This window comes from Schistocerca serialis, chromosome 2 (genome assembly GCF_023864345.2).
Source record: "Schistocerca serialis cubense isolate TAMUIC-IGC-003099 chromosome 2, iqSchSeri2.2, whole genome shotgun sequence".
Classification (NCBI taxonomy): Eukaryota; Metazoa; Arthropoda; class Insecta; order Orthoptera; family Acrididae; genus Schistocerca; species Schistocerca serialis.
In genome coordinates this window covers 892162612-892187658 of record NC_064639.1, presented here as the reverse complement: position 1 = coordinate 892187658, position 25047 = coordinate 892162612, and the positions used below count along the sequence as shown (strand labels likewise).

Here is a 25047-nt window from a genome sequence, read left to right as displayed (position 1 = left end):
CTGTAGCACCACATTTCAAAAACTTTATTCTCTTCTTGTCTAAACTATTTATCATCCATGTTTCACATCCATACATGGCTACACACCATGCAGATATTTAAAAAAAAATACTTCCAGAGACTTAAATCTATACTCGATGTTAACAAATTTCTCTTCTTCAGAAACGCTTTTCTTGCCACTGCCAGTCTACATTTTATATCTTCTCTACTTCGACCATCATCAATCATTTTACTGCCCAACAGGAAAACTCATCTACTACTTTAAGTGTCTCATTTCCTAATCTAATTCCCTCAGCATCACCTAATTTAATTAGTCTACATTCCATTATCATTGTTTTGCTTTTGTTGATGTTCATCTTATATCCTCCTTTCAAGACACTGTCCATTCCATTCAACAGCTCTTCCAGGTCCTTTGCAGTCTCTGACAGAATTACAATGTCATCAGTGAACCTCAAAGTTTTTATTTCTTCTCCATGGTTTTTAATTCCTACTCCAAATTTTCCTTTTGTTTCCTTTACTGCTTGCTCTATACACAGATTGAATAACATCAGCGATAGGCTACAACCCTGTCTCACTCCCTTCCCAACCACTGCTTCCTTTTCATGCCCCTCGACTCTTATAACTGCCATCTGGTTTCTGTACAAATTGTAATAGCCTTTTGCTTCCTGTATTTGACTACCCCCACCTTCAGAATTTGAAAGAGAGTATTCCAGTCAACATTGTCAAAAGCTTTCTCTAAGTCTGGAAATGCTAGAAAAATAGATTTGCCTTTCCTTAATCTATCTTCTAAGATAAGTCATAGGGTCAGTACTGCCTAATGGGTTCAAGCTTTTCTGCAGAATCTGAACGGATCTTCCCCAAGGTCTGCTTCTACCAGTTTTTCCATTTGTCTATAAATAATTCATGTCAGCATCTTACAGCCATGACTTATTTAGCTAACAGTTCGGTAATTTTCACACCTGTCAACACCCGCTTTCTTTGGGATTGGAATTATTATATTCTTCTTGAAGTCTGATGATATTTCACCTGTCTCATACATCTTGCTTTCCTTTGCAAAGAAAAATCCAGGAGTATTGCCCCACTTTAATTCTCACACCACTGAAAAAATTTGTGGAATAGATATTAGTGTCAGTGACATTGAGAAACAGCTGAAATTGTTAAAACTGAAAAAAGCTCCAGGACCCAATGCAATCCCTATCAAATTCTATAATGAATTTGCCCACTTTAATGATTATATACTGTAAAATCTTCAAACAAAAAACCGCACCTATTATTTGAAAGAAAGCACAGGCCATACCCATCTACAAGAGGGGTACCAGAAGTGAGCCACAAAACTATAATCCAGTATCCTTAAAATCCAACCTTAGAATAGATTCTAAGCTCAAATGTAATGAGGTATCTATCAAATGACATAATTTGGGACCACAAGCATGGATTCTGAAAACACAGATCATGTGAAACATGACTTGCACTTTCCTCACATAACACACTGAAAGTCACAGATCAAGGCAGTCAGTCAGATGCAGTATTCCCTGACTTCCAAAAAGCTCTTCACTCAGTACCACATCTATACTTATGGTCGAAAGTACGACTGTTTGGTATATCAAATGAAACTTGTGACTCAACTGAGGACTTTTTTGTATGGTGGATGCAGCATTTTATCTTGGATGGAGAGTCACCAAAAGATGTAGAAGTAACTTTGAGTGTGCCCCAAAGAAGTTTGTTCAGTGCATTTCCATTCATGTTGTATAGTAATGACCTTGCCAACAATATTAACAGTAACCTCATACTTTTCACAGATGATGAAATTATCTATAAAGGTTTACTTTCTAAAAGAAGCTGCACAAGTATTCTGTGAGATCCTGATAATATTTGAAGTGGTCAAAAATTGGCAACTTGCTTTAGATGTTCATAAATGTAAAACTGTGCACTTCACAAAATGAACAAATGTAGTGCCCCATGACCATAACATTGTGAGTCAGAGTTGGTATCAGTTAACTGATTGAAATACCTGGGTATAACAGTTTGTATGGATGTGGAATGGAATAATCAAATAGGCTACTCATAGATAAAGCAGGTGGCAGACTGCAGTTCACTGGCAGAATACTAGGGAAATGCAATCAGTCTACAAAGGAGATTGCATAAAAAACATTCGCATAACCCATCACAGAATATTGGTCTAGTATGTGGGACTTTTACCAAATAGAACTAATATGGTACATTGAATGGATACAAAGAAGGGCTGCATGAATGGTCACAGGTTTATTCACCCCTTGGGAGAGTTCACAAAGATGCTGAAGAAATGGAACTGGCAGATGCTTGAACATAGATGCAAACTATCCCATGAAAATGTAGTTAAATAACTTTCTAGAGACAACTTGAAGTGACAAATCTAAACGTATTTAGAAAAATCTGAGAACATACTACAACCACACTCTATCATTCCCATAGGGATTGTGAAGACAATACTAGACTAATTACAGCATGCACAGAGGCATTTAGGCAATCATTCTTCCTGCAACTTGTACATGAATAGAATAAAAGAAAGTCCTGATTATTGGTACAACAGGTCATACTCTCCGCCACACACTTCAAGTGGTTTGCAGAGTATAGATGGAGATGGAGATCTCCTCATTTAAGATTGAAGATGGCAAGGAAACTAACAGAGATAAAAATGTGGAAGTGTTCCACGACTTCTTTAAATGTTTGTATAGTTCAAGGGAATTAGAAATATAGTTCGAGGGAATCAGAAATTCAGATGGTTAATAATAAAGATCAGCATATTTTAGAATTGATGCCAGATGAGTTGTGTAAAGAGATTAGAGATATGAAGAAAGGAATGACACCTGGAAATTCTGGCATTTCAATGTAGATTACTAAAGGAGAAGGAAAAGTAACACAAAAGGATATCAAAATGTCTGCAGAAGAAGACAATTTCTAAAAACTGAAACAATGCAGCAATTAATCTACTTTATAAAAAAGAGAATAGACATGCCACAAAAACTACAGAACTGCTCTTTCTGTAATATTCCAGATTTCACTAAAATTATCATAAATCTCACAAAACATTGGATTTTAATGAGGCAAAGGCCTATTCTGTCTTTATAAATAGATAAAGTAAGTACGAATACGTAGGAGAATTCTGGTAGAATGCAAATAATTTATAAGTAAAGGAGACCACTCACATGATGTGTATCCAGCCAGCACAATATGAGGGTACAGAGGTGGGTGTGTGCACGAATATTTATACTCTAGCTACATACAGCAAAGTGTATCATTTTTGACGTGTCTCCTGTACCATAATCACATGATTTGTAAGTATATGTTATGAGACTAATAAATCACAATTCACAATTTTGAATCAGCATTACAAAATCTGCGCTGATAGACCTTGTGAAGGACCAAATTGATACAACAGTATTATGAAAAGGATACTACAGGTAGAAATATCAACAATGTAGGAAAAGACAAATTACTACTCAGGCATTCCAGCTCGGGGTGCTGGAGTTGGTGGTCATGTGTGCATGAATGCTTCCTTGTGTGTATGAATGGTGTGTGTTTCTCTTTTGCTGATGAAGGCTATGGCCAAAAGCTTTATAAGTGTCTTTTAGTTGTGTCTGTCTGCAACTTAACATGACTGTTTTACAGTAAGTAACAATCTGTCTTTTTCTACATTGTTGCTATGAAAATGATAGATTGCTACTCACTGTAAAGATGACACATTTAATTGCAGACAGGCACAACGAAAAGACTGTTACACATAAGCTCTCATCCAAATCTTCTTTAGAAAAGAGAAACACACACACACACACACACACACACACACACACACACACACACTTTCACACAAGCAAGCACACCTCATACTCACACGATTGCTTCCTTTAGCCACTCTGACCTGACTGCAACTGGAAAATGTTGAATGGGATCAACAAGTTAGAACACGGCAGAGGAGGGGGAGGGGTAACAGGGTGTGGGTGGGTTAAGAGGAAGTGGCACTGTCTGGCAGAGTGTGCAGAGACTAGAGGTGGCAGGACAGGGCTGACAGGTGTAGTGCTGGGAGGCTGTGGGGGAAGGAGTGGTGGGGGAAAATGAGGATTGGAAAGGAGAGGAACAAAGAAGGGGAAAAGACTGATGAATGTGTGAGCAGAGAGCGACGCACACTGAGGGTAAGGAGAGGTGAATTGAGTGGAGGTGAAAGGACAAAGGGAGTGGAAACAGTTGGGTGAAGGTGGTGGGACATTAGGTTACCGTAGGTTGAGGCCGGGATGATTTTGGGAGCGGAGAATGTGTTGAAAGAACAACTCGCATCTCTGCAGCTCAGGAAACCTGGTGATGGAGTGGAGCATACAGATGGGATGAGTTTCAAGCAGTCATAGAGATCAAGTATGTTACATACAGCTGCATGTTGTGCTACAACATATTACATGTTGCACATTGTGCCCAACATTCAGTTGCACATACTAACCAGTACACTATATCACATGCACTAGAGTTCAGGGTATTGTTCCCTCTTCTAGAGAAACTGCAACCCACTGTTTCAGGAGACTGACTATAGGTGTGTCTTGATCTTTTCCATGACCCTCTGTATAAAGGCATTGGCAGATCCTTGCATTCTGGTCATGTTCTTCTCTATGATCAGCACTGAAGGTAACCTCTCCCATTATAGTTTTGCAACTGCCGAGTATAACCTCATCTGGAGAATACGGATGACATGTATGCGCCTTTGTTTTCTTGATGAAGGATCATAATCCCCAACTTCATATGTGATTTCTGACAAGGAACGAAGCATATGATATGGCCCAAAGTAGCTCTCAAGTAACTTTTCCAATAGTCTCACTTTCTGCAGAGGTATAAATATCTGTACTAAGTCTCCCATGCTGTAACTCACTGGGCACTGCTTGGAATTATAGTGCTCTTGGTCTTTGTCCTGGATGTTCAGGGTCTGGATTCAAGCCAGGTGCTTTGTCTCTTCTGTTCCAGTGTGAGGTATTTCACATTGGCACCTGAGTATCATCAGGTGGAAACAAGAATAGTGTAAGCACTGTTATTTTGTCCTTGTGACCTTGGAGCAGAAAGGACAGTGTGACTTGATTCACTGTGTTGTATGCGAATGTCATGATGAGAAGTATTGTATCCAAATCTCTGTTGACATCAATGTACATTGGAAGCTTATCTACCAACATCTTATTGAATTGGTCTGTGAGTATGTTCATCTGTGCATGGTAGGTAGTAGTTCATGGTAGGTAGTAATCCTCTGGATGATGTCACACCATGAAATTTTCTCTGATACTAGTTTTACTGGAAAACTTTTCCATGAGCAGGGATCATCACACAGGGTATTCTGTGTTTCAAAATAATGTCTTCAATAAGGAACTTTTCAGTTCCTGGAGCTTCAGCAGTCGACACAGGTTTGTTTACAACAATAACCAGTGAGATACTCAGTGCAAACTGTTATCCATTGATTCCCATGTGTCGACTTTGGAAACTACCTGCAGAGGTCGATTCCAATTTGGTAGAATGGTGCTGCTGCAGGTGCGATTGCTACCAGATGCCCTTGAGGTAACTGTGGCAGGTGCTTTTGTTGTTAACATTCCTTACAGTGGCTCACATAGCGCTTAACAGATTGGTACACATGTGGCTAGAGACACCAGCATGTGATTTTGTCTAGAGTCTTCACGAATACCAGGTGAGCAGATGTTGGAGCATCATGGAAATACTTCAGGAACTCTTCCTATCAGATCATAGTCTCCCATATAATGTTCCATTTATTAATTGTAATCCTCCTTTGATATGTTTCACATTTTTTCAAGACTTCTATGGTTTTCAGCAATGCGAGATCCTCCCCCTATTCAGAAATACCATCACATAATGCAGCAGTGACTGGTATTTTGTCCACACTTCTGCTTTCTGCCAAGGGATCCCCATGAAAGGCAGCTAGCATCCTTGTACTTGCATCCATTTTCATGCAATGTATATTCAGAAAGTAAGTATACTGTGAACATAATGGGCTGTGGACTTTTGCTTTTTGAGTGTTGGTAACAATGAGAGGTAGAAGAGGATACCATGACCAGAGTGAGTATCACAGGCAAACGGTAATGTGTAAATTCATGTTGCAGCATCCAGTTGCATGAAAGATGTCAGTAAGAAAACTGCCAGTGCGAGCCACGTACTGTGACAAATGGTTCAAATGGCTCTGAGCACTATGGGACTTAACATCTATGGTCATCAGTCCCCTAGAACTTAGAACTACTTAAACCTAACTAACCTAAGGACAGCACACAACACCCAGTCATCACGGGGCAGAGAAAATCCCTGACCCCGCCGGGAATCGAACCCAGAAACCCGGGCGTGGGAAGCGAGAATGCTACTGCACGACCACGAGCTGCGGACCCACGTACTGTGACCTGCTTCCTACTCACAAAAGGATTAACACTACCAAAGTTTTTTTTGAGAGTCAAAATAGTTCATGGTGAAGATGTTGTGAACAGAAAAAGTGTGTTTAAGGGGTGCATGGAATTTAATGGAGGCAGAAGAAATGTTCATGATGAATATACGACTGGGAGATATTCCATTTTGACTGATGAGTTGGTACAAAAAATCAAGGGAACTGTTCTTAAAGACTGCCAATTGAGAGTGGATGAAATTTCTGCAGTGTTTCCACAACTTTCTTCTATGAGACACTCACAGAAATGCTGGGATATTGGAAACTGTGGACAAGATGAGTCCCAAAACAGCTCACAGAGCAGCACAAGAAAAACTGGTCAACAGCACTCACGAGTTTCTTGACTGACTTGAATTGGAAGGTGATGATTCTCTGAGCTCTACTGTGACTGAAGAAGAAATGTGGGTGCTTCATTACATGCCTGAGACAAAAAGATAATCACCACAGTGGTGTCTCATCAATTTTCCACCAACAATACCACTGAAAAATCACAATTTTTGGCAAAAAAAAAATCATGGTCTCAGCGTTTTTGGACCAAAGGCATCATTTTGCTTGAATTTTTGCCTCAAAGGGAGACCATTAATGCACAATGATATTGCAAGACCCTCAAAAAACCGAAAAGGAGAATTCAAAACAAAAGATGGGGAATACTACTTGCAGCACAACAGCGCCCATCCTCACACAGCCTCAACCATTAAGGAGTTCTTGGACTCATTTGGTTGGGATGTTTTGAACCACTCCCCATATTCCCTTGACCCGGCACCTTCAGGTTATTATCTTTCCATCTCCGTGAAGGAATATATGAGTGGAGTTGAATTTTCCACCAACAAGCAGGTGCAAAAATAGGTTCTGAAGTGGGGGAAGGAGACGGCAGGAGAATTCTTTGAGGGATGGCATAAAGAAGCTTATGCCACATCTCACCATATGCATTGATCAGATAGCAATTATGTGCAAGAATAGTCTATATATGTATCAACAGTAGCCTGTACAATTTTTTTTTTCCAAATACATTTTTTCCTAAGAAATATAAATATCTAGCACACTTAATTTCTACCCGTCTCACACACCTCCTTGCTCATCTCACCAGCCAACATGATAGCTTCTTCAGGCTCATCATCATCATTTGTATGGCACACACATGTCGTAATTTATAATATGGAATGAATGTCATTGCATAAAATAAAAATAAATCGACTTAATAATGATATCTAGGTTTCTTATCCATTCCACCACTGTGACAATGGTGTAAATAAAATCATTTCATGCGCACTTATAGCACTGTAGGATGCACTCTTCTCTTATACGTCTGACAGATTGTTTCAGTGTGCCACAGTCACAACTCAGAGACTCCAGAATATCTCATTTACAGAATGAGTCAGAGCACTGACCAAATCTGGTGTCAATTCTATTTAATTTGACCCACAGTTTACTGTCAAGTTCGACATCCAGAGTACCACAGTTATGTTTCTCAAACCATTCCCATTCTTGGTAATTTTCAATGTGTTGGCAGTTCTTGTTCCAGATATCTCTTAGTTTGGTATTAGTTGTAGCTAGTTGTTCAACATACAGTAGTGGTGGATGTCTTGAACAAAACCTATTTCTTCATACGGCAGATATGTTGTAATGATTACATAGTTCTTTATTCTGCTGTATACTGTGGTAATCTCTAAGCACAGCAGGGTCACAGTTCTGCAAATATGTGGTGGGTAGATATTGTTTGGGGAGGGGGAAGGGGGGATGGGGCGAGCCAAGAGACAGGAGTTATTCCAACTGTACCAGTAATCTTGCACATCATATTGGTGAGCTGCACATCGATAAGGTTGGTGTAACAACTGAAGCACAATACTCTACAGCCGAAAAAACAGTGCAAGAGCCAATGTATGGATAGTCTCCAATGAAGCCTCCCAGGTTGTGCCACACAGCCTCTGAATGATGTTGCTGTGAGTTTTTATATTGATCAATGTGGTCTCCAGTTGTTTTTTTTACAAGATAGAATGTGATTGAGTGTGATGCTAAGATACTTAGGGTACTTGTTCTGATGGAGAATATTGCTGTCAAATTGCGCCTTGAGCTCAGTGTTAGCTTGTTTGTTGTTAAGGTGAAACACACAAACCTCACTGTTACCGGCATTGGGCTTCAGACTCCATTTTTTAAAATATGAGTTATGGGCCGCTAAGTCCACTGTTAGTGCTCCCTCTAACTGAACAAGCTCTTTTGACTGACAAGCCAGAGCAGTCTCATATGCACAGCCGAATTTCCTTGAAGGTGTTCTTGGAAGGACAGAAACATAAAGGCTGAACAGGAGAGGTGCAAGAACTGAGTCCTATGGCAGGCCATTATTTAGTTTCCTTATTGAGCTTCTATTTTCACCCAAGCAAACCTGAAAGTATCAATTCCTTATCCTGTTGTTAATATGAGGTGCTGTTGTTTGGGATTTAATTATTTTCAGTGATTTGTAAATAATCCCTTCCCTCCAGGTGGTGTCATATGCTGCCATAAGGTTGATAAAGAGCACAGATGTTTTTAGTTTCTCCTGGAAATTGGCCTGCATGAAACTTGTCAGTGCTAGTACCTGGCCATTGCAACTAGGGCGAGGCTTAAATTCCACTTATTCCATTGCAATGTGTTCTAAAATACAACCACTAATTCTATTGTAAATAAATCTTTCCAAGAGCTTATACTTGCAACTGTGCAGGAAAATTGGTTAAAGCTCTGGAGGAGATCCACTGATCTGTTAGGTTTTAAGATTGCCACAATTTTTGTATTTTTCAGTTCCTTGGGAAATGTTTCTGTCTTCAAAGCAATAGAGAAGAAGTGAGTCACGAGGTTTCTGACCAGATTTATTAAAGAAGCCATTCAATTTACAGAGCAACAACCAAGCCTATCTACCAGAATATTTGAAATTCAAGTTTCCTACTGTCTGAGACCAGCAAACTTTCCTTGCAATATCAAGACCCTCTGCCAGGCACTTAAATGTGATTTGCAGAGTATCGATGTAGATGTAGAAGACTAAAAAGAAGTTCACCGAGATTTTCATTATCTCCACTTTTGTTAAACTGTTCATGTAGGTAGTCACATCTCTCATCCTATCTTGGGATATGTTCTCTCCTATATCCACGAGGAATATGTTTCTTAGCAGATCCAAGAACAGCTCAAGCAAAATGGCGGCAGTCTAAGGTTCTGGTGGAATGAAGCAAATATATTTTTCCAGGTGGCCCAAGAAACCCTGCCAGTTTGCCTTTCTAAAATTCCATCTAGGTTGTGGCACTGCCTTAACCAGAGGGATGGACAAGCCAATACTGAGAATAAAAGGTCTGTGTAGGCTATGTGGGAAGCCTGACAAGACTTTTCTTGATGTAGGAATTGGCTGACCTTTATAATCATGGGAGACAAAACAGAGGTATGGGTTAAAGCCTCTCTGCCACACAGCTAATCAAAATGTCTCTAAATCCTTGGCTCAAAAACTAGGTAAAGGTTGTTATTTTCAGCTCAGTCAATAAGTTACTTACCACAGTCACTATTCCATGCACACTTCCACTGGTCATGGTAGTTGTTAAAATCACCAGTATATACTCATGGATGGACTGTAATTGGCAGAACATTTGGTGGCCACTCTACATTAGGTGGTTTGAGACATTATGGATAGTGAGCTCTACAAGCTCTACTGAAACATTACAAATTACATCAGCTTTATTTGCTGAGATTAGATGCGCATAATCAGTGCTAGCTCTAATGTAAGTAGCAACATCATAAACATTGTGGTAAGTTGCACCAATAAGCTCATAACCATATATCCTTCCACTTTCATAAAGTTCTTCTCCATTTGACGCGTGGGTTTCCTGGATTATAACCATGTCAGTATTCCTACTTAAAACAAATTTTGACAAGTAATCACTTTTAATTCAGTTACTTACTTTTACATTTTGTTGGCAAACAAGAACTGAAGGTCTGAGTTTTTTAGTCATTTGGTCTTGAGAAGTGCCCTTTGCTAGTATTTGGTTTCCTAGTGCACATGCAGTATTTTACTGCAGATGCCTGCTAGAGTTACACCTCTGGCTAGTCAGCATATAGAACAGTGATGCATCACAACACTGAAAGGTTTTTTAAATAAATATGGCTGGAACTTGTTGATGGCCCAAACAACTGCAAAGCACTACCTCTCAGTTGTAGAGAACGTCTTGGACTTTCTGGAAGCATCAGCTATCACCTTATTAGCTCCTTCGAAAATTTTTACTAGGACTACCCCTATCCCAAAACCACTAGCATTAATGTGAAGTTCTGCTTCAGCTTTCTCATCATACAATACTAGAACTGAAGAAGATGCTAGCGCCTTGCAGTGTACATAGGCTTAGTTAACCATGTGAAGGTACCCATTCACCAATGGGCAAGTGTACAACTGAAGAAAACTGCTATATGGCTCATCCACACAGGGGTTCTGTTGTATACTGCTGCATTATGCCCACATGTAAGCAACTAAAGATTATCAGGAGTCTATGAAAGCAGTCAGTGAATGGTATATGTATGTAAAATGAATAAATAGAAATAATTAAATAACTGGGAATTAAGGTAATAACCCCACAGGATAATAATGCAGGATTACAGCACCTTTGAATTTTACTGTTGATTTATGCACAGAAGACAAATTTACTTTGAGTGATGGCCCTACACAGGATAATACTATCCACATTGGTACAGATGAAATTAGAAATAACTGTTTTAGCAGAATGAGCAGAGTAGTTGCAGGAAATGGCTACTCATAAACCAAAATCATTGCATAGTGCACTGAAATTCAATCAGACTGCATAACTTCCCTGAACTCCATAAATTCAGTCAACACAGTTTAACAGTCTCAAAACAACCAAATAATATACAGGCTGACTTAACTTCCAAATACGCATACATACACCTTATTCAGAACACACTTGAGCATACAAGCAGTATTCTGTCAACTCAACTAACCTTAACTCAGCAGCTCCCACTGGAAAAAGATCCAGATACCAGCCATGCACACTCTTTCCTCAGTTGTATCATGTGACACGCTACCTAGATCAAATGATTCTCTACATGCCTGAACATCATTTGTTTATACAATCATTTTACAAGTTCTAAATATTCCCAGTAAATACATCATATAGTTTAGCAAAGTTCATTTAAATGTAGTTTCATTTCATTTACATGTCATATAATACATTTTCTTATTAAATTTTCAACATTGCACAAACCGGAACACCAATCGCTAGTCAAAAGTGCTCCTTTACTCTTTTTTGTCAGTTCCCCACTATGTTATTTAAAAAATGTTATGAATAGCAAAGTTGTTACTCATCATATAGTGGAGATGCTGAGTCGCAGATAGGCTCAACAAAAAGACTGTCACTAGCATTTGCATGTGCGTGTTTGTGTGTGTGCATGTGCGTGTGTATGTGTGTGTGTGTGTGTGTGTGTGTGTGTGTGTGTGTGTGTGTGTACATGTGTCTGTCATCTATTCTTGACAAAGGCCTTGTTGGCTGAAAGCTTATTTGTGACACTGCTATGTGGTGAGTAGCAACTTTCCTTTTCACAATATTTTTACATTCCATGCTGGATTTCATGTGTTATTTAAATGTCTTATTCACACATATGAATGTGCAATTTCTCATTAAATGAACACAGACAATTAAATATCACTGTAAACTATCCATGCAGAGAGTAGCTGCTTCACTTGTTTATGGATAACTTTGTTTTTTCACGCACAGCATTAGTAATCTAAGATTCTTGCTTATAATAAAAAAGTAGTTTAATTTACCCTAATTCCACACATATTCATTTGTTAGCAGATTTCATGTGTTAAGAGTTGCTACATTCTGTACACAGACAACGTGTTAGTCATCATTGTCATAGTTGTTAAATGATTTTAAACACAACTGTCAATAAGAGCAATTTATTTTGTATAAGTGGTACAATCATGGAGACAGTTTTGTAGGAACAAATACAGCCAGAATCTCACCATTTTAGCACACTGTTGCCAAGCAGTTCCTCAGTTCCCCCTCTCCCCTCATCGAAAATTCCCTGCAACACCTGCTCAGTCTGGACTTATATGTGTTGCTTGGCAATCACATCACAACATTCCACTATATTTATTACTCAACAGCAGACGACACAGGGCTGTCACTCTCAAGGCTGTCACACTATGTGACACTGTGCCCGTTAACTTACAGCCTCCTTAAGGACAAGAAAAGATCTTTCTTGCACCTCGATCCAGGAAAATTTGGTGTCTTTCTTCAGTAGTTCTTGCAAGGGGTATGCCTTGGTACAGAAGTCCTTTATGAATTGCCAGTAGTACAGGCATATTCTGAGAAAACTTCTCACATCATGAATGTGTCAAGGAGTCTGAAAATTTGTGATTGCTATTATTTTCTGTACATCAGGATGAACTCCATCACCATTAGCTAGGTGCCCCAAGACTTTCTTTCGTAACAAAGGCACACTTTCAGATTCAAATGGAGATCAAGTCTGAACACATTTCAACATAGTTGTTAGGCAGCTTAGATGTCCTTCAGATATCTTCAAAGAAATGACAATGTCAACCAAACAGCAAAGACATGTCTCCACAGCCAGGTGGAGGGGGCATTAATATTATGACAGCCACAATATCTCTACATTTTGCCAGATGATGATAAGTGTGACACACTTTTAAATGTCATGATATTTTAACATTCTCACCTGGTCGGAAACCCAAGAGCTTTTCATCAATAGTTAGTTAGTTAGCTAATTACATGTTCCATGGATCATCTGAATGATTCTTTTAATGAAATGATGTGGAATGAGTCAGTTTACAGAATACGTATACATCATTAGTGTTAACATTAATGAACACATTATTATTATTATTATTATTATTACTGCTCACTTTTATACCATCAATAGTTTCTTTCTAAGTGATCAATTACTGCAGAGAATGATTCCGCATGACATTATTGAGTGGAATAATCAAAATATTTCAGTATACATTGGGAAAGATTCCATCCACACATACAGCACCTCTACTGGAAGAAAATGCTCTGCAGCTTCAAACAGCTGCAGAAAGAATATACAATGAAAGCACAACTTCTCAGCACATTAGCTTTCCTTCAGTGGTGTCAAAACAAGAACATCCTGCCACAGTTTGAGGGACTATGACACCCATAGAAATTGAAGACCAATTGAATATTACGACAAACAGGCATGCCCATAGCGAGATCGTGCATTCGCTTCACATGGAAAGAGCTGGACAAGAATGTGGGTATCCTGCTCACATGTCACCTTTGTATAACAAGTGCACCACCAGCACACACTTTAGTGTGTATGAACTGCAGTTCTTACGCTGTCAGCGAGGTACAGAAACACACTGCTGCAAAACAGCTCCACAAACTTGATGGACTGTCAGGAACTCAGATGATCAACAAGAAGGAGAATAACATGAGAGCCATTGTAAATTTGACAGTGAAAGTACTGGATTCAGCTACAACTTCAGCCCTTGCTAATAGGGTGAACTTCGCGCCTGTCCTGAGGACCATACCAAAATGAGACACAATTAGTGGCATGGAGGACATAATATGAGGCTTGCCAAAGGAAAAAGTAGAGGACATCAGATAGGGACATGCAGGGTCATTGCAAATCCCGACTTGGAAAGCAAATGTGACTATGGTGGAGCGGGAGGCTCTCTGATCTCTGAGAGACAATGCTGACACTATGGCCCTTCCAGCACACAAAGGGAATGCCATGGTACTGATGTGCATCAATAACTAACAGTATAAAAGTGGTTCGCCACTACAGGACCTGGCCTACAAAAAGCTCAAGAGGGATCCAGCTTTGATGGTGACTAGAAAACTGTGGCTCTGTTGAAGAGCTCAGATCTACCAGAAGAAGAGAAGAAGTGGTCATATCCCTGTAAGGACTTCCCAAATTCCACAAGTAATGGGCACCTTGCGGCCTATACTAACACCGCTAACTCGCACAATTATGGACTGGCCAAAAATTGGATACGTTTCTAAAGTGTCTTGTGGGACATTGTAGCTACCACATGAAGAATTTGGTCAATTTCATGTAAGCTCTTCAGAACATGCGACTACAGAGGGATGACCTGTTTGTGCGCTTTGATGTTATGTTGCTGTTCAGAGGAGTATTTTTTTCAAGATTCTTTGGTGCTTTTTAATATTTGCTTCTTGCAAACAGTTAAACTTTTTCAACATGCACTGATGACCACTTACTTCAAGTGCAAAGGAGAGTTTTATGAAGTGATAGATGAAGTGGCTATGGGATCCTGATAGGCTTCTGGGAACACAAATCTGGAGGGGGAGCATACAAACAGCACTTGATGAGTTTCTGGACCACCTTAACAACACCCATCAACACACTGCATTCACTATGGAAAGAGTGGGGAGTGGTTGTTTCTCTTTCTCTGAAGTATTAATCAGGAAGAAGGCACACGGTACAGTAGACCAATCAATATATATGAAGTGCATCAACATAGACTTTTACTTGCATGCAACAAGCCACCATCATCCAGTGCAACAGCGGGTAGTACTAACCATCCAGATACATTGGGCATGTATCATCTGTGATAAGAAAAGATTCCAGCCAAACTACAACATTTGGAGGAACTGTTCTGCAAAAAATTTTTGCAAAGAGGCACAGATTATTAAGGCATTTCAGAAAGGAAAGTTTCAGCAAACTAAGAAGAGGAAGAAGAAGACAGGAGACTTGCTTTCTTTCCTTACTTCCTCTCAGCCAAAACTGTGAAGCTGCTTAAAAAATCCAATATAAAAACCATCTTCTGACCACTGTCTAAAATGGCAGAGTGTTTTGGCTTTGCAAAAGACCCATTAAAACTTAACATAGCCATAGCTGGGGTATACAGCACCTAATACATCTGGCAAATGCAGTGCTGTATCTTGAAGTGCTGCGATGAGCACATCAGGAATATACAACTGGGACAAACAAATAAATACGTGAGAGCAGAACACAGTACAAACGAAGACCACACTTTTGACTTTCAGAACACTAAGGTACTATGCCAAGCATCTAGTTACTGTGACAGCATTGTTATGGAATCCACAGAAATAAGGAGTCACAAGAACCTGGTCAATAGGGACAGAGTTCAACATGGTGTCCTGTGCTAGCGGCAATATAATGAGACAGCATGCTCAGCATTGTTCTTCATGTGATATCATCCATAATGCCCAGAGATTTGAGTATGGTCTTTGGCACTCCTACTACCCCCACCACAGCAGCCTCGCATCCCTCCCCATCCAATGGCTAGACAGCACCCTGCCACCTGTAGCCATATCGAAGAGGCACGCTCGCAGTAGAAACATTACGACATCTGCAACATTGCACTTTGTTGGAAGATGACAAATATGACACTCTTCAAAATGCTGTGCTATTTTAACACTGCCACTCAGCTGGAAACCCAAGGGCTTTTCATCAATCATTAACAAATAGTTTGATGCAACTGAATACTTCTTCACTTGTTTCCCAAAAAAACGGTGCTCTAGAATCATTAGCATAGTATCCATACTTAAGATATATCATTTATGTAAAATAAGAAGGGTAATAGGCCAAGTACTGACTCTGGAGGAAAATCCGACCACATCTCGTCCCAGTTTGAATGGGTCCTCTCATTCTTTTGCTGAATAACTACTCTTTGCTTTCTACATTTTAAGCAAGAAGATAGCTGATGAAGAGCTTTTCCTGGAAGCCACATGTAGGCATTTTGCAGAGAAGCAAGACATGGTTTACCATATTTAATGTTTTAGTAAAGTCAAAAAAGATGCTGGTATATGAATCTTGTAATCAAGACACCTACTTACTTTTGTAATAAGTTTATTAATTGTTTGTTTTGTAGTGTGGCATTTCCGGAATCCATGTTGGTTACCAAGGGTGATTTTGTGTATTTTATTACAATTTTCTTTTTGGTTGTACACTAAGGGCAACAAACTGAGGTGACAAAAATCCTGGGATATCTCCAAATAACATGTCAGACTTTCTTTTGCCAACATAGTTAAGCAACTCAGTGTGGCACGGGCTCAACAAGTTGCTGGAAGTACTATCCAGAAATACTGAGCCATGTTGCCTCTATAGCTGTCCATAATTGCAAAACTGTTGCTGGTGCAGGAGTTTGTGCATGAGTTGACCTCTCAATTACATTCCAAAAATATTTGATGGGATTCACATTGGGCAATATGGGTGGCCAAATCATTTGCTCAAATTTCCCAGAATGTTCTTCAAACCAATTGTGAACAATTGTGGCCTGATGACATGGCACATGTCATCTGCAAAAATTACATCACTGGATGGTCTCCAAGTAGCTGAAAATAATCAAGTCAGTCAATGATCAGTTCAGTTGGACCATAGGGCTCAGTCTATTCCATGTAAACACAGCCTACACTATTATGTAGCCACCACCATCTTGCATACTGCCTTGTTGACAACCTGTGTCCATGACTTCGTGGAGTCTGCACCACACTCAAACCCTACCATCAGCCCTTACCAATTGAAATCGGAACTGATCTGACCAGTCAACTGATATGGTTATGAGCCCAGGAGAAGTGCTGCAGGCGATGTTGTGCTGTTACCAAAGGCACTGACAACAGTCGTCTGCTAACATATCCATTAACACCAAATTTCACCGCACTGTGCTAACAGATACTTTCAACATACATTCCACATTGATTTCTGCAGTTATTTAATGTGGTGTTGCTTGTCTGTTAGCACTGACAACACTATCCAAATGCCGCTGCTATCAGTCATTAAGTGACAGCTGTCAGCCACTGCACTGTCTGTGGTGAGAGGTAATGCCTAAAATTTGGTATTCTCATCACACCCTTGGACATATGTCACCTCAGTGTATGCTGCCCTTTTATGGACTGGTTGTACTTCTGCATATTTCAGTTTTTCAGGATAGTTACGTTCAAATGACAGACAAGTCATGAGGGAGAGAGGGGGGGGGGGGGGGAGAGTCCTATATTACAACATACAGTCTTTACATTATTATTATTATTATTTTATTCCAATCCATCTTAATGAGTTCAGATTTATTATGTTAATCACATTTTTACAAGGTACAGTTTTAAATCTGATATTAGCAGAACTGTTTTGTTGATGTCAGGATAAATGTATGGAGTGAAAGCATTCTCTACTATACTGGAATCAATAAATTGCCTGCACTTCACAGATATCTATGAGATTCATAATGGTTTCACCAACTAACCATCTACTACTAACTTAGATTTTGTTGATTGATGAGATGACTTTTGATTTCTTACTTGCTTCTAGGATAAGCTTACTATTAGCAGTTCTCTTGGCTGTTTTACTACTCTCTCAAAATAGTTTTATACCTTCCTTTTTACCTGAGTAAGGAACCCTGGGTCATGGTTGATTTAAGTCTCCACATCCAATTCTCTATTTCTAAAGCTGGGTATGTACATGAATAACTTTTGGAAAATATTCACCTATACAACAAATGCAAAAGGTATATTGATAATTTTTACTTATGGATGCAAAAGGACAAGTGGTATTCTAATTCAAAGGCTGATATTTAAAGTGGCCAACTTGTCCACAATCAGCTCCCTGAAAGTTTTTCAAAACTGTCACCTTAAATTGAACCGTATGATTGATTGTCAGAAAGTCCATTTTATAACATAGAATTATTTGATGTAAGTAGTGTTAATACAATATTTTAAAATGCAAAGTGTACTCTGTACATCTGAAATTTAAGCAATGAAGTCTCTTCCAGACTTCTCCAAGTGGTAGAGCACTTGCCCGCGAAAGGCAAAGGTCCCGAGTTCGAGTCTCGGTCGGGCACACAGTTTTAATCTGCCAGGAAGTTTAATGAAGTCTCTTCATTGCATGTGATCAATGGCAAATAAAGATTCTAGACTGCAGTGGAGACTAGAATAGGTCACAAAGCCAAAATGCAGTTAATGTTTCTATGTACTATCTTACCTTTTCTTCTCGTGTAAGAGTGCTTGTACCACATGCTCCAGCCTCACGAGGTTGCATTTCTAAAACTGTACGAAACAAGGTCTCTGATGTGGTAGTCAGAAAACCTATTTCTGCATTTGGATGCAGCCCATATAAATATGGCGTCTCTGCTGGCAGGTAAGCATCAATGTAATTATGATAACCTTGTAAATCTGTATTTGGAGGTGCTAGGAAACCAGGTGCCAAAGAGAGGTCACCATCAAGGAGCTCTGGTCGTAGGTACTCTGAAAGGTATGTTCGACACAAGTGACGATCCCAGTCATCGGTAATATGACCCCCATACATTATTTCTCCAAACAGATAACGAAGATCTTCCCATGGTACTTTTGCACTATTCTCAAGATAGTTATACAGGACATTCACACTTATTGTCAAATCACCTGTAAAAATAACTATGTTTCAAAACACACAATAAGTAAGTAAAAAACGAAAAAAGAAACACTGGAAAGCACGCTTCAGGAAAGCAAAATTCATGTTTTCAGAACAAAGCTTACCAACATTGAAAGGATAAATTCTGTTCCAGCCTTGTGGCCCAAATTTTCGACGTTCTGCTATTACTGCGTGGAAGTAACAGAGAGAAAATAATATAGCTTTAAACTCTGCTTCTTTGGTGCTCATCTCAAGTGTCTCCTGTGAAAAATTATCAAGGGCTTTATGAAGATTTGCAAGCATTCCTGTGGGTGGCTCATTAGTAATTTTTATTGAAGACTCCAGAATTCCTTGAGGGATAATGTGGAAAGCTGGATCAGGTGATGGCTCTGCACTCATGAAAAGACGAAAGTTGGGATGTGCTATTTCAGCACAATGTTCCATTTTTTTCTCCAAATATGGCAACCAGTTCTTGACGAGATGAATATTCTGTAGTATAACCCAATGCCCTTCCCTAGCAGCAATGTCCATTGCTTCCTCAGCAACAACTTCCTGGCCTTGACCCAAAGAGACATTGTGAAAATTATGTTTATCAAATGTAAAGCCAAGTTTCCTTCCAACTTTTTCTACATCTTTTAGTGGATCAACGCCTGGTGACAATATAAAGAACACTGGTGTGCTTGAACTCATTTCTTCATATGATTTTGAAAATTCAATAGTCCATGATTCAATGTACTTGCTGCCTAATTTTTCCTCAATAAATACTCTCATAGCATATGTCATTCTGTCAGGCCTCAAAGCTCTCAACATACATAACCGTTGCAATGCTGACTTGTTCTTCCACTCCTGAGGAAACTTCTCTCTCTCAGGTGTTTCTGATTCCACAAATTTCTTCCATCGCTTCACTGAAGCTTCTATGTCACGGTCGAGATTTCTGAATTCGTCCATTGCAGAAAGTGTCTTGATCCCACCCCAGCTCAGATTAGTAAGAAAATCAACAGGGCTGGTAACATTAGGGTTTGCTGGATATCGTAACAAAAAGTCAAGTTCTGCTGGGTCTATCTCATTATCCATTAAAAGAATCTGAATAGCCATCTGAGCCATAAAAATTAATTTGTCACATTCAAAAAGTCCTCGACTTGTATACATATAAACACAAAATGTTATGCTGTCAATGAGATTGAATACCCTTTTCTGAATGTTATCATCTTTACGTGCACACATCATTGCATTATAAAAGACAACACTGAAAGCCTTCAGTGAAAACTGGTATATTGGATTTATTTTGTGCAGGTCATTCAAAATAAAGTACAGCAGTGATGCTCTTGTAGCCGCTGAGCGGTACTGTTCTCTGGCTTCGTCAATCTGAACAGAAGTTACCTTAGCTTCAGAAACTTTTATCTCAATTTCTGCTGCAGTCTTCTTTGTGGTCTCCAGATTTATCACTAGGGCTGTGTCCTTCAAAATATTTTCTCCTGCAGAAGCTAACCTATGCAGGAGGTCATCTTCAAGCATTTTAAGTGTAATTTTGAAATCATTTTGTTGCTTAGTGAGATCAGCCTTCAGTTTCTCTAGATCTGGGCGTTCAGCTTTTACAACCTCCGCTAATAGCTGTTCTTCTAATCCATCTCTTGTAACAGTAAAATTAATCAGAGTTGTTTGTGCTTGCATTTCAGGTTTATAATGAGGATTTGCCAACTTGGTGTGCAAAATTAGTCGAAAGTTTGGATTATAATCAACTTCCCTGTCACCAATTTTTATAGCTTTTCCTTTCTTTATCAGATTTCGACTCAATAACGGATCCAGAACAGCATCAATTGATTCACCAATATTTTCAATCAATACAGTGTCCCCATTTGACAGAGCCCCTTCAATCACTTCAAGATACATTTTCTGCCCTAAGCGAACAATTTTTAGGCTTTCTCCATATTTATTTTTGATCCACTTAATTCCTTGGAGCTGTGGATCTATCATAAGTGGCCAACGAGTTGAATTGGTCAAGATTGTTGCATTTTCTGCAGACATTCGATCACTTGGTAGGCCTTCATTGTTCCACTTGGCAATCTGAGCATCATCAGTTAGTAGAGTCAAGGGATCCACATCCAGTGTAAGTGGAATTTGTGGATCTAGCTTTTTCAGGTAAGGAAGCCAATATTTTTCTTGTAGGTCAATTCTGTATTTCCGAGTGAAGCAACCGACATAAGAAATAAATGCTGTTACCAAAAGAACATCACCAGGCAGCATGTTTCCAGCTTGTTTAAGAGTAGCCACACTTTCTCTCCAGCGAATGTTCTCTGATCCTAGGCCATTAACAAGACGATTTGCTAAGTCAATAGTGAGTGAAGTAGAATCAGCTTCCTGCTGACATTTTACTTTTTCAGCAACAGCTTCTTCAAATTCATGTGTTAATGTTGCCAACTTGGCTTCAAGGGAATTCAATTGGTCTTTCAGGGAATTTAATCGTTCCCTAGCTGCAGCTAGCTCTGCATTGGCTTGGTTCAGTGCACGTCTCTTTGGCTCAACAACAACATAAACTTCATAGAATTTCATGATGTTTATAACCCAAGCACAGAGACCTGCAGCGGCAAGTGACTTGCCCTGTATGTTTTCAGGTACAAATTCTGGGTCTTGAAGGTATGGTTGCAAAGCTTTAATTACCTCAGGGTGGATGTTTTCCTTGTCATAATGTATTAAACTGTCTAGAAAAGAATCAACCTTTGCCATCATAACTTTACATGCTTTCCAGCTTCTATCTTTAGGGATTCTACCTTTTGGTGCAAACAGGACCATGACAGCAGCAGTAACATTGACCACTGCTGGCGGTGGTGCTCCAAATGATTTAAGTTCTGTGAGGTTACTTTTATTCAATGTATTCAATGCTTCTTGAGCAGCAACAAGTGCAGGTTCAGCCTTCATCAAATCTTCCTCACACATTTTTTGCTTTTGGCTCACATCTTCTTCAATTATTCTTACCTTTCTTTCTTCCTCAGCAGCAATTGCCTTTTCCTTAGACACCTTCTCTGTTTCAACCCCAATAACTTGTATTAATTTGTCAGCAGCGTCATTCTTTTCTTTAAGAGTCACCTGCTGATTTGCCAGTACTTCTTTCAGACCATCCACTTGTTGAGCAGTGCAAGCTAATTTTTCCAGACCATTTGTTAAACGATAAATACGAGCTTGTAGCTCAGCAGTTTTTTCGTGCAGAAGTTTTGAATACAAACTGATCTGTTCTAAAAATGATTTAGGTGTAGTGTAATTATAGCGGCGTTCATTTTGTAAATAAGTGAGTGACATTTCATTCACAACTGTGTGCACATAAGCCATGAAAAGAGACACAGACTTGTGTAGCTTTGAAGGAAGCACAGAAATTTCTGACAGAAAACGTTCTGATACGGATTCTAATGCCTTCTGTGGCCATTCATGAAACCAATTAACAGATGTGCAGTTCACAATTGCTGGGAACTTACGAGCCCTTACACGTAATGTAGATCCAACTGGAGAAAAACACAATACCACCTTTAGTTGTCGGCGAACACGATCGATAAAAAACTTCCAACAGTTTTCTCTGTTGTCAATAGAACCTGATGCTTTAACTTCATTTCTTAATCCAGAAACAATATTTTCTACTTCATCATCAGAAAACAATTCTGGAATCTCTCCAGATGCTAGCATGTCATTCACAAGAACTAAGAACTTCTCTTCAGCCACTTGTGAATCAGTCATCAGAAACATTATCCCCACACTTTTCAAGCCAGCTTTGTAATACAGATTTCCCAAATCTGATTTCATGTCATTAATTGCATATCCTTTTCGTAACTGGATCTGGAAGACTTCAAGAGATGAAATAAATGCTGAAAGACGAGATAATGACTGTTTTCCACTTCCACCTACTCCAACAAGAAGGGCATTTCCTCTTGGAGATTCCAATATGCGATTTATACGACACACATGATGCATTGCATCCTCAAACATAACCAAGTTCATGGCAGCTACAAGATCATTATACTGTGCCAAAGCATCTTCAAGTAATCTTCTCAGTACATTCCAGTCTTTCACAGGCATGTATTTGCTTTCTCCGATACCATCTGCAAAATGACAAAATATAAGTGGTTTATGAAATACACTTTCATCTAGTTCTTCAAATGATTTCTTAACGATGTCATGTAGTATTTTGTTAAAGCTTTCAATATCACTATTGTCCACAAGTTTATCTCCATACACACGAGTTGCTTCATGCATCCACAGCCGTATCAGTTCATTTTGATTTGGCAAACAATCAGCAACAGTGAAGAGCATTGCCTGAAAACACAAATTGCAACAAAAATTAGCGCTGAAATCTTGTACTAACAATATCTTATAAATAGCTGGAGAATAAAAGGGGTAATAATGCAATGAAAGGAAACAGGACAAGGAAGGACACTCCTAGGTAGAGAAGAGAGGTCACGAGGTCCATCCAACCTTCGAAGAAAACATTTATTGCCAAGGAGGCCACCTACACAAATGATAAATAGTGCTGTCTATGTGTGCCACCAGGGCCTGACTGCATCTGAGCCTGAGATGTGCAGAGATCTTTGCTGGAGTGGGTAGTGGAAGGGTGTGTGTGTGGGGGGGGGGGGGGGGGGGTAAAGAAGAGGTGTGGGGCGAAGAGGGTGAGGGATGGCAGGGTAGAGCTGACATGATGACATCAGCGCTACCTTTGAAAGGGTGCAGGGACATGGTGGGAAACCCTGGAATTCTCTGTGCTTGACTTCACAACCTGTGCCATCTGGATTCTTCCCACAACACCAAGTTTCTCTGAATAGAGCAGGTGGGAAACCTCCCTGCACGTGGGAAACCTCCCTTCATTCCTATAACCTCCCTGGCATCCACTTTTGCTAGTCTCCGTCTTCCACCAGCCTATTCCTTTCCTTGCATCCCCCAAAGATCAGTCTCTTGTTGTGGCACCTAGCACCTTACTGTTCCATTGATGCATGCTCCCACAGGCAGCATTAGCACCTTTCTTCACCCCTAACCTGCTATCACATATCGTCCCCATCCCTTGCTTCTGGGATGTGGAATGAATCAAGTTAAACATTCAGAATGAAGTTTTCATTCTACAGTACAACCCCTCTAATCCATCACCTTCGGGACCGGGACCACGGTCAGAACGAGAAAAAGGTTGGATTATCCCAAAAATCTAATATTTATTGCAAAAAGTATAAAAAGACATTTAGTACAAAAAATTAAACGATTTAAGAACTAGAAGATATCTACAGTAATATAAAAAGATGTTTTTTACACAGTGTTAAACAGTATATTAACTAAAAAACACCTACACACACTATAATATGTATTGGTTTTAAAAGGAAAAACGACAAACAAATTACAGTACTGTACTGTACATAATAACGTATAAACGATATATATTGTAAACTAAAAAATGTTTATAGCACTGTATATAAAAAAGAAATTTTTTACAAAGAAATAAACTACTGTATGTATAAAATAAGAAATGATTACACTGTGTGCATTGTTTTTACAGTAAAAACTAAAACAAAGTCAGGGATACATTTTTGATGAGTCTTCTAAGGATCAATCCAGCCTTCACTGGCAGCAAATTTACTTTTGGCTTCCAGTTTATTGTGCAAAACTATCACTTTTTCTTTGAGAATTAGTCCGGATATTGGAGTTCCTTTCCTTCTTTCTTGACAAAAGCACATCCACAATGCGTTATTAAGCAGTTCAAGTTTAGGCTTTTTTAATGTTTTGCGATTCTTCAGAGCGTTTTCACCATCAATCGTAACTGTATAGGAGTCAATGTCTTTCGAATTCTTCCTCCAATTCTTAATTGTCGTAACACCTACATTCAGTTTCTTTGCAATTTTTTGGAGCGAATCTCCTTCGTCCAGTCTTTGTAGCACTGCTAATTTTTCATTTAGTGAAAGAGTTATGTGTTTGTGTTCGAATCCAGACATGTTGAAAAACAGACAACTGTACACACAGTGAATCTACAGTAATAAGTACGGTATAGAACATGGAATAAAGCAAACAACGAAGTTTTATAATCCCAACAAAGGATAAAACTGCACAATAACGTACAGTATAACAATATGCACAGCAATAGACACTGCAACAATGGCCCGACAGGCGTCCAGTCAGTGACAAGTTGGCACAGGCTTGCGAGCCTCAGCATGGTTGGACTAACCGGAGTGACGGACCATCCAAGGTCGGATTAGAAGGGTTCTACTGTACCAC

At 39.4% G+C, this 25047-nt stretch overlaps 1 protein-coding gene across 1 annotated transcript in view; it reads right to left on the bottom strand.

Annotated features, from left to right (window-relative positions):
* Positions 1-25047, bottom strand: part of LOC126458230 (dynein beta chain, ciliary-like) — a 477648-nt gene that overhangs the window by 52056 nt on the left and 400545 nt on the right. The window contains exons 29-30 of the mRNA XM_050095128.1: positions 18939-23112; positions 18406-18824 (exon numbers count right to left, since the gene is read on the bottom strand). Of these exons, the coding sequence (XP_049951085.1) occupies positions 18406-18824; positions 18939-23112 (4593 nt within the window). The remainder of the gene's footprint in view (positions 1-18405; positions 18825-18938; positions 23113-25047) is intronic.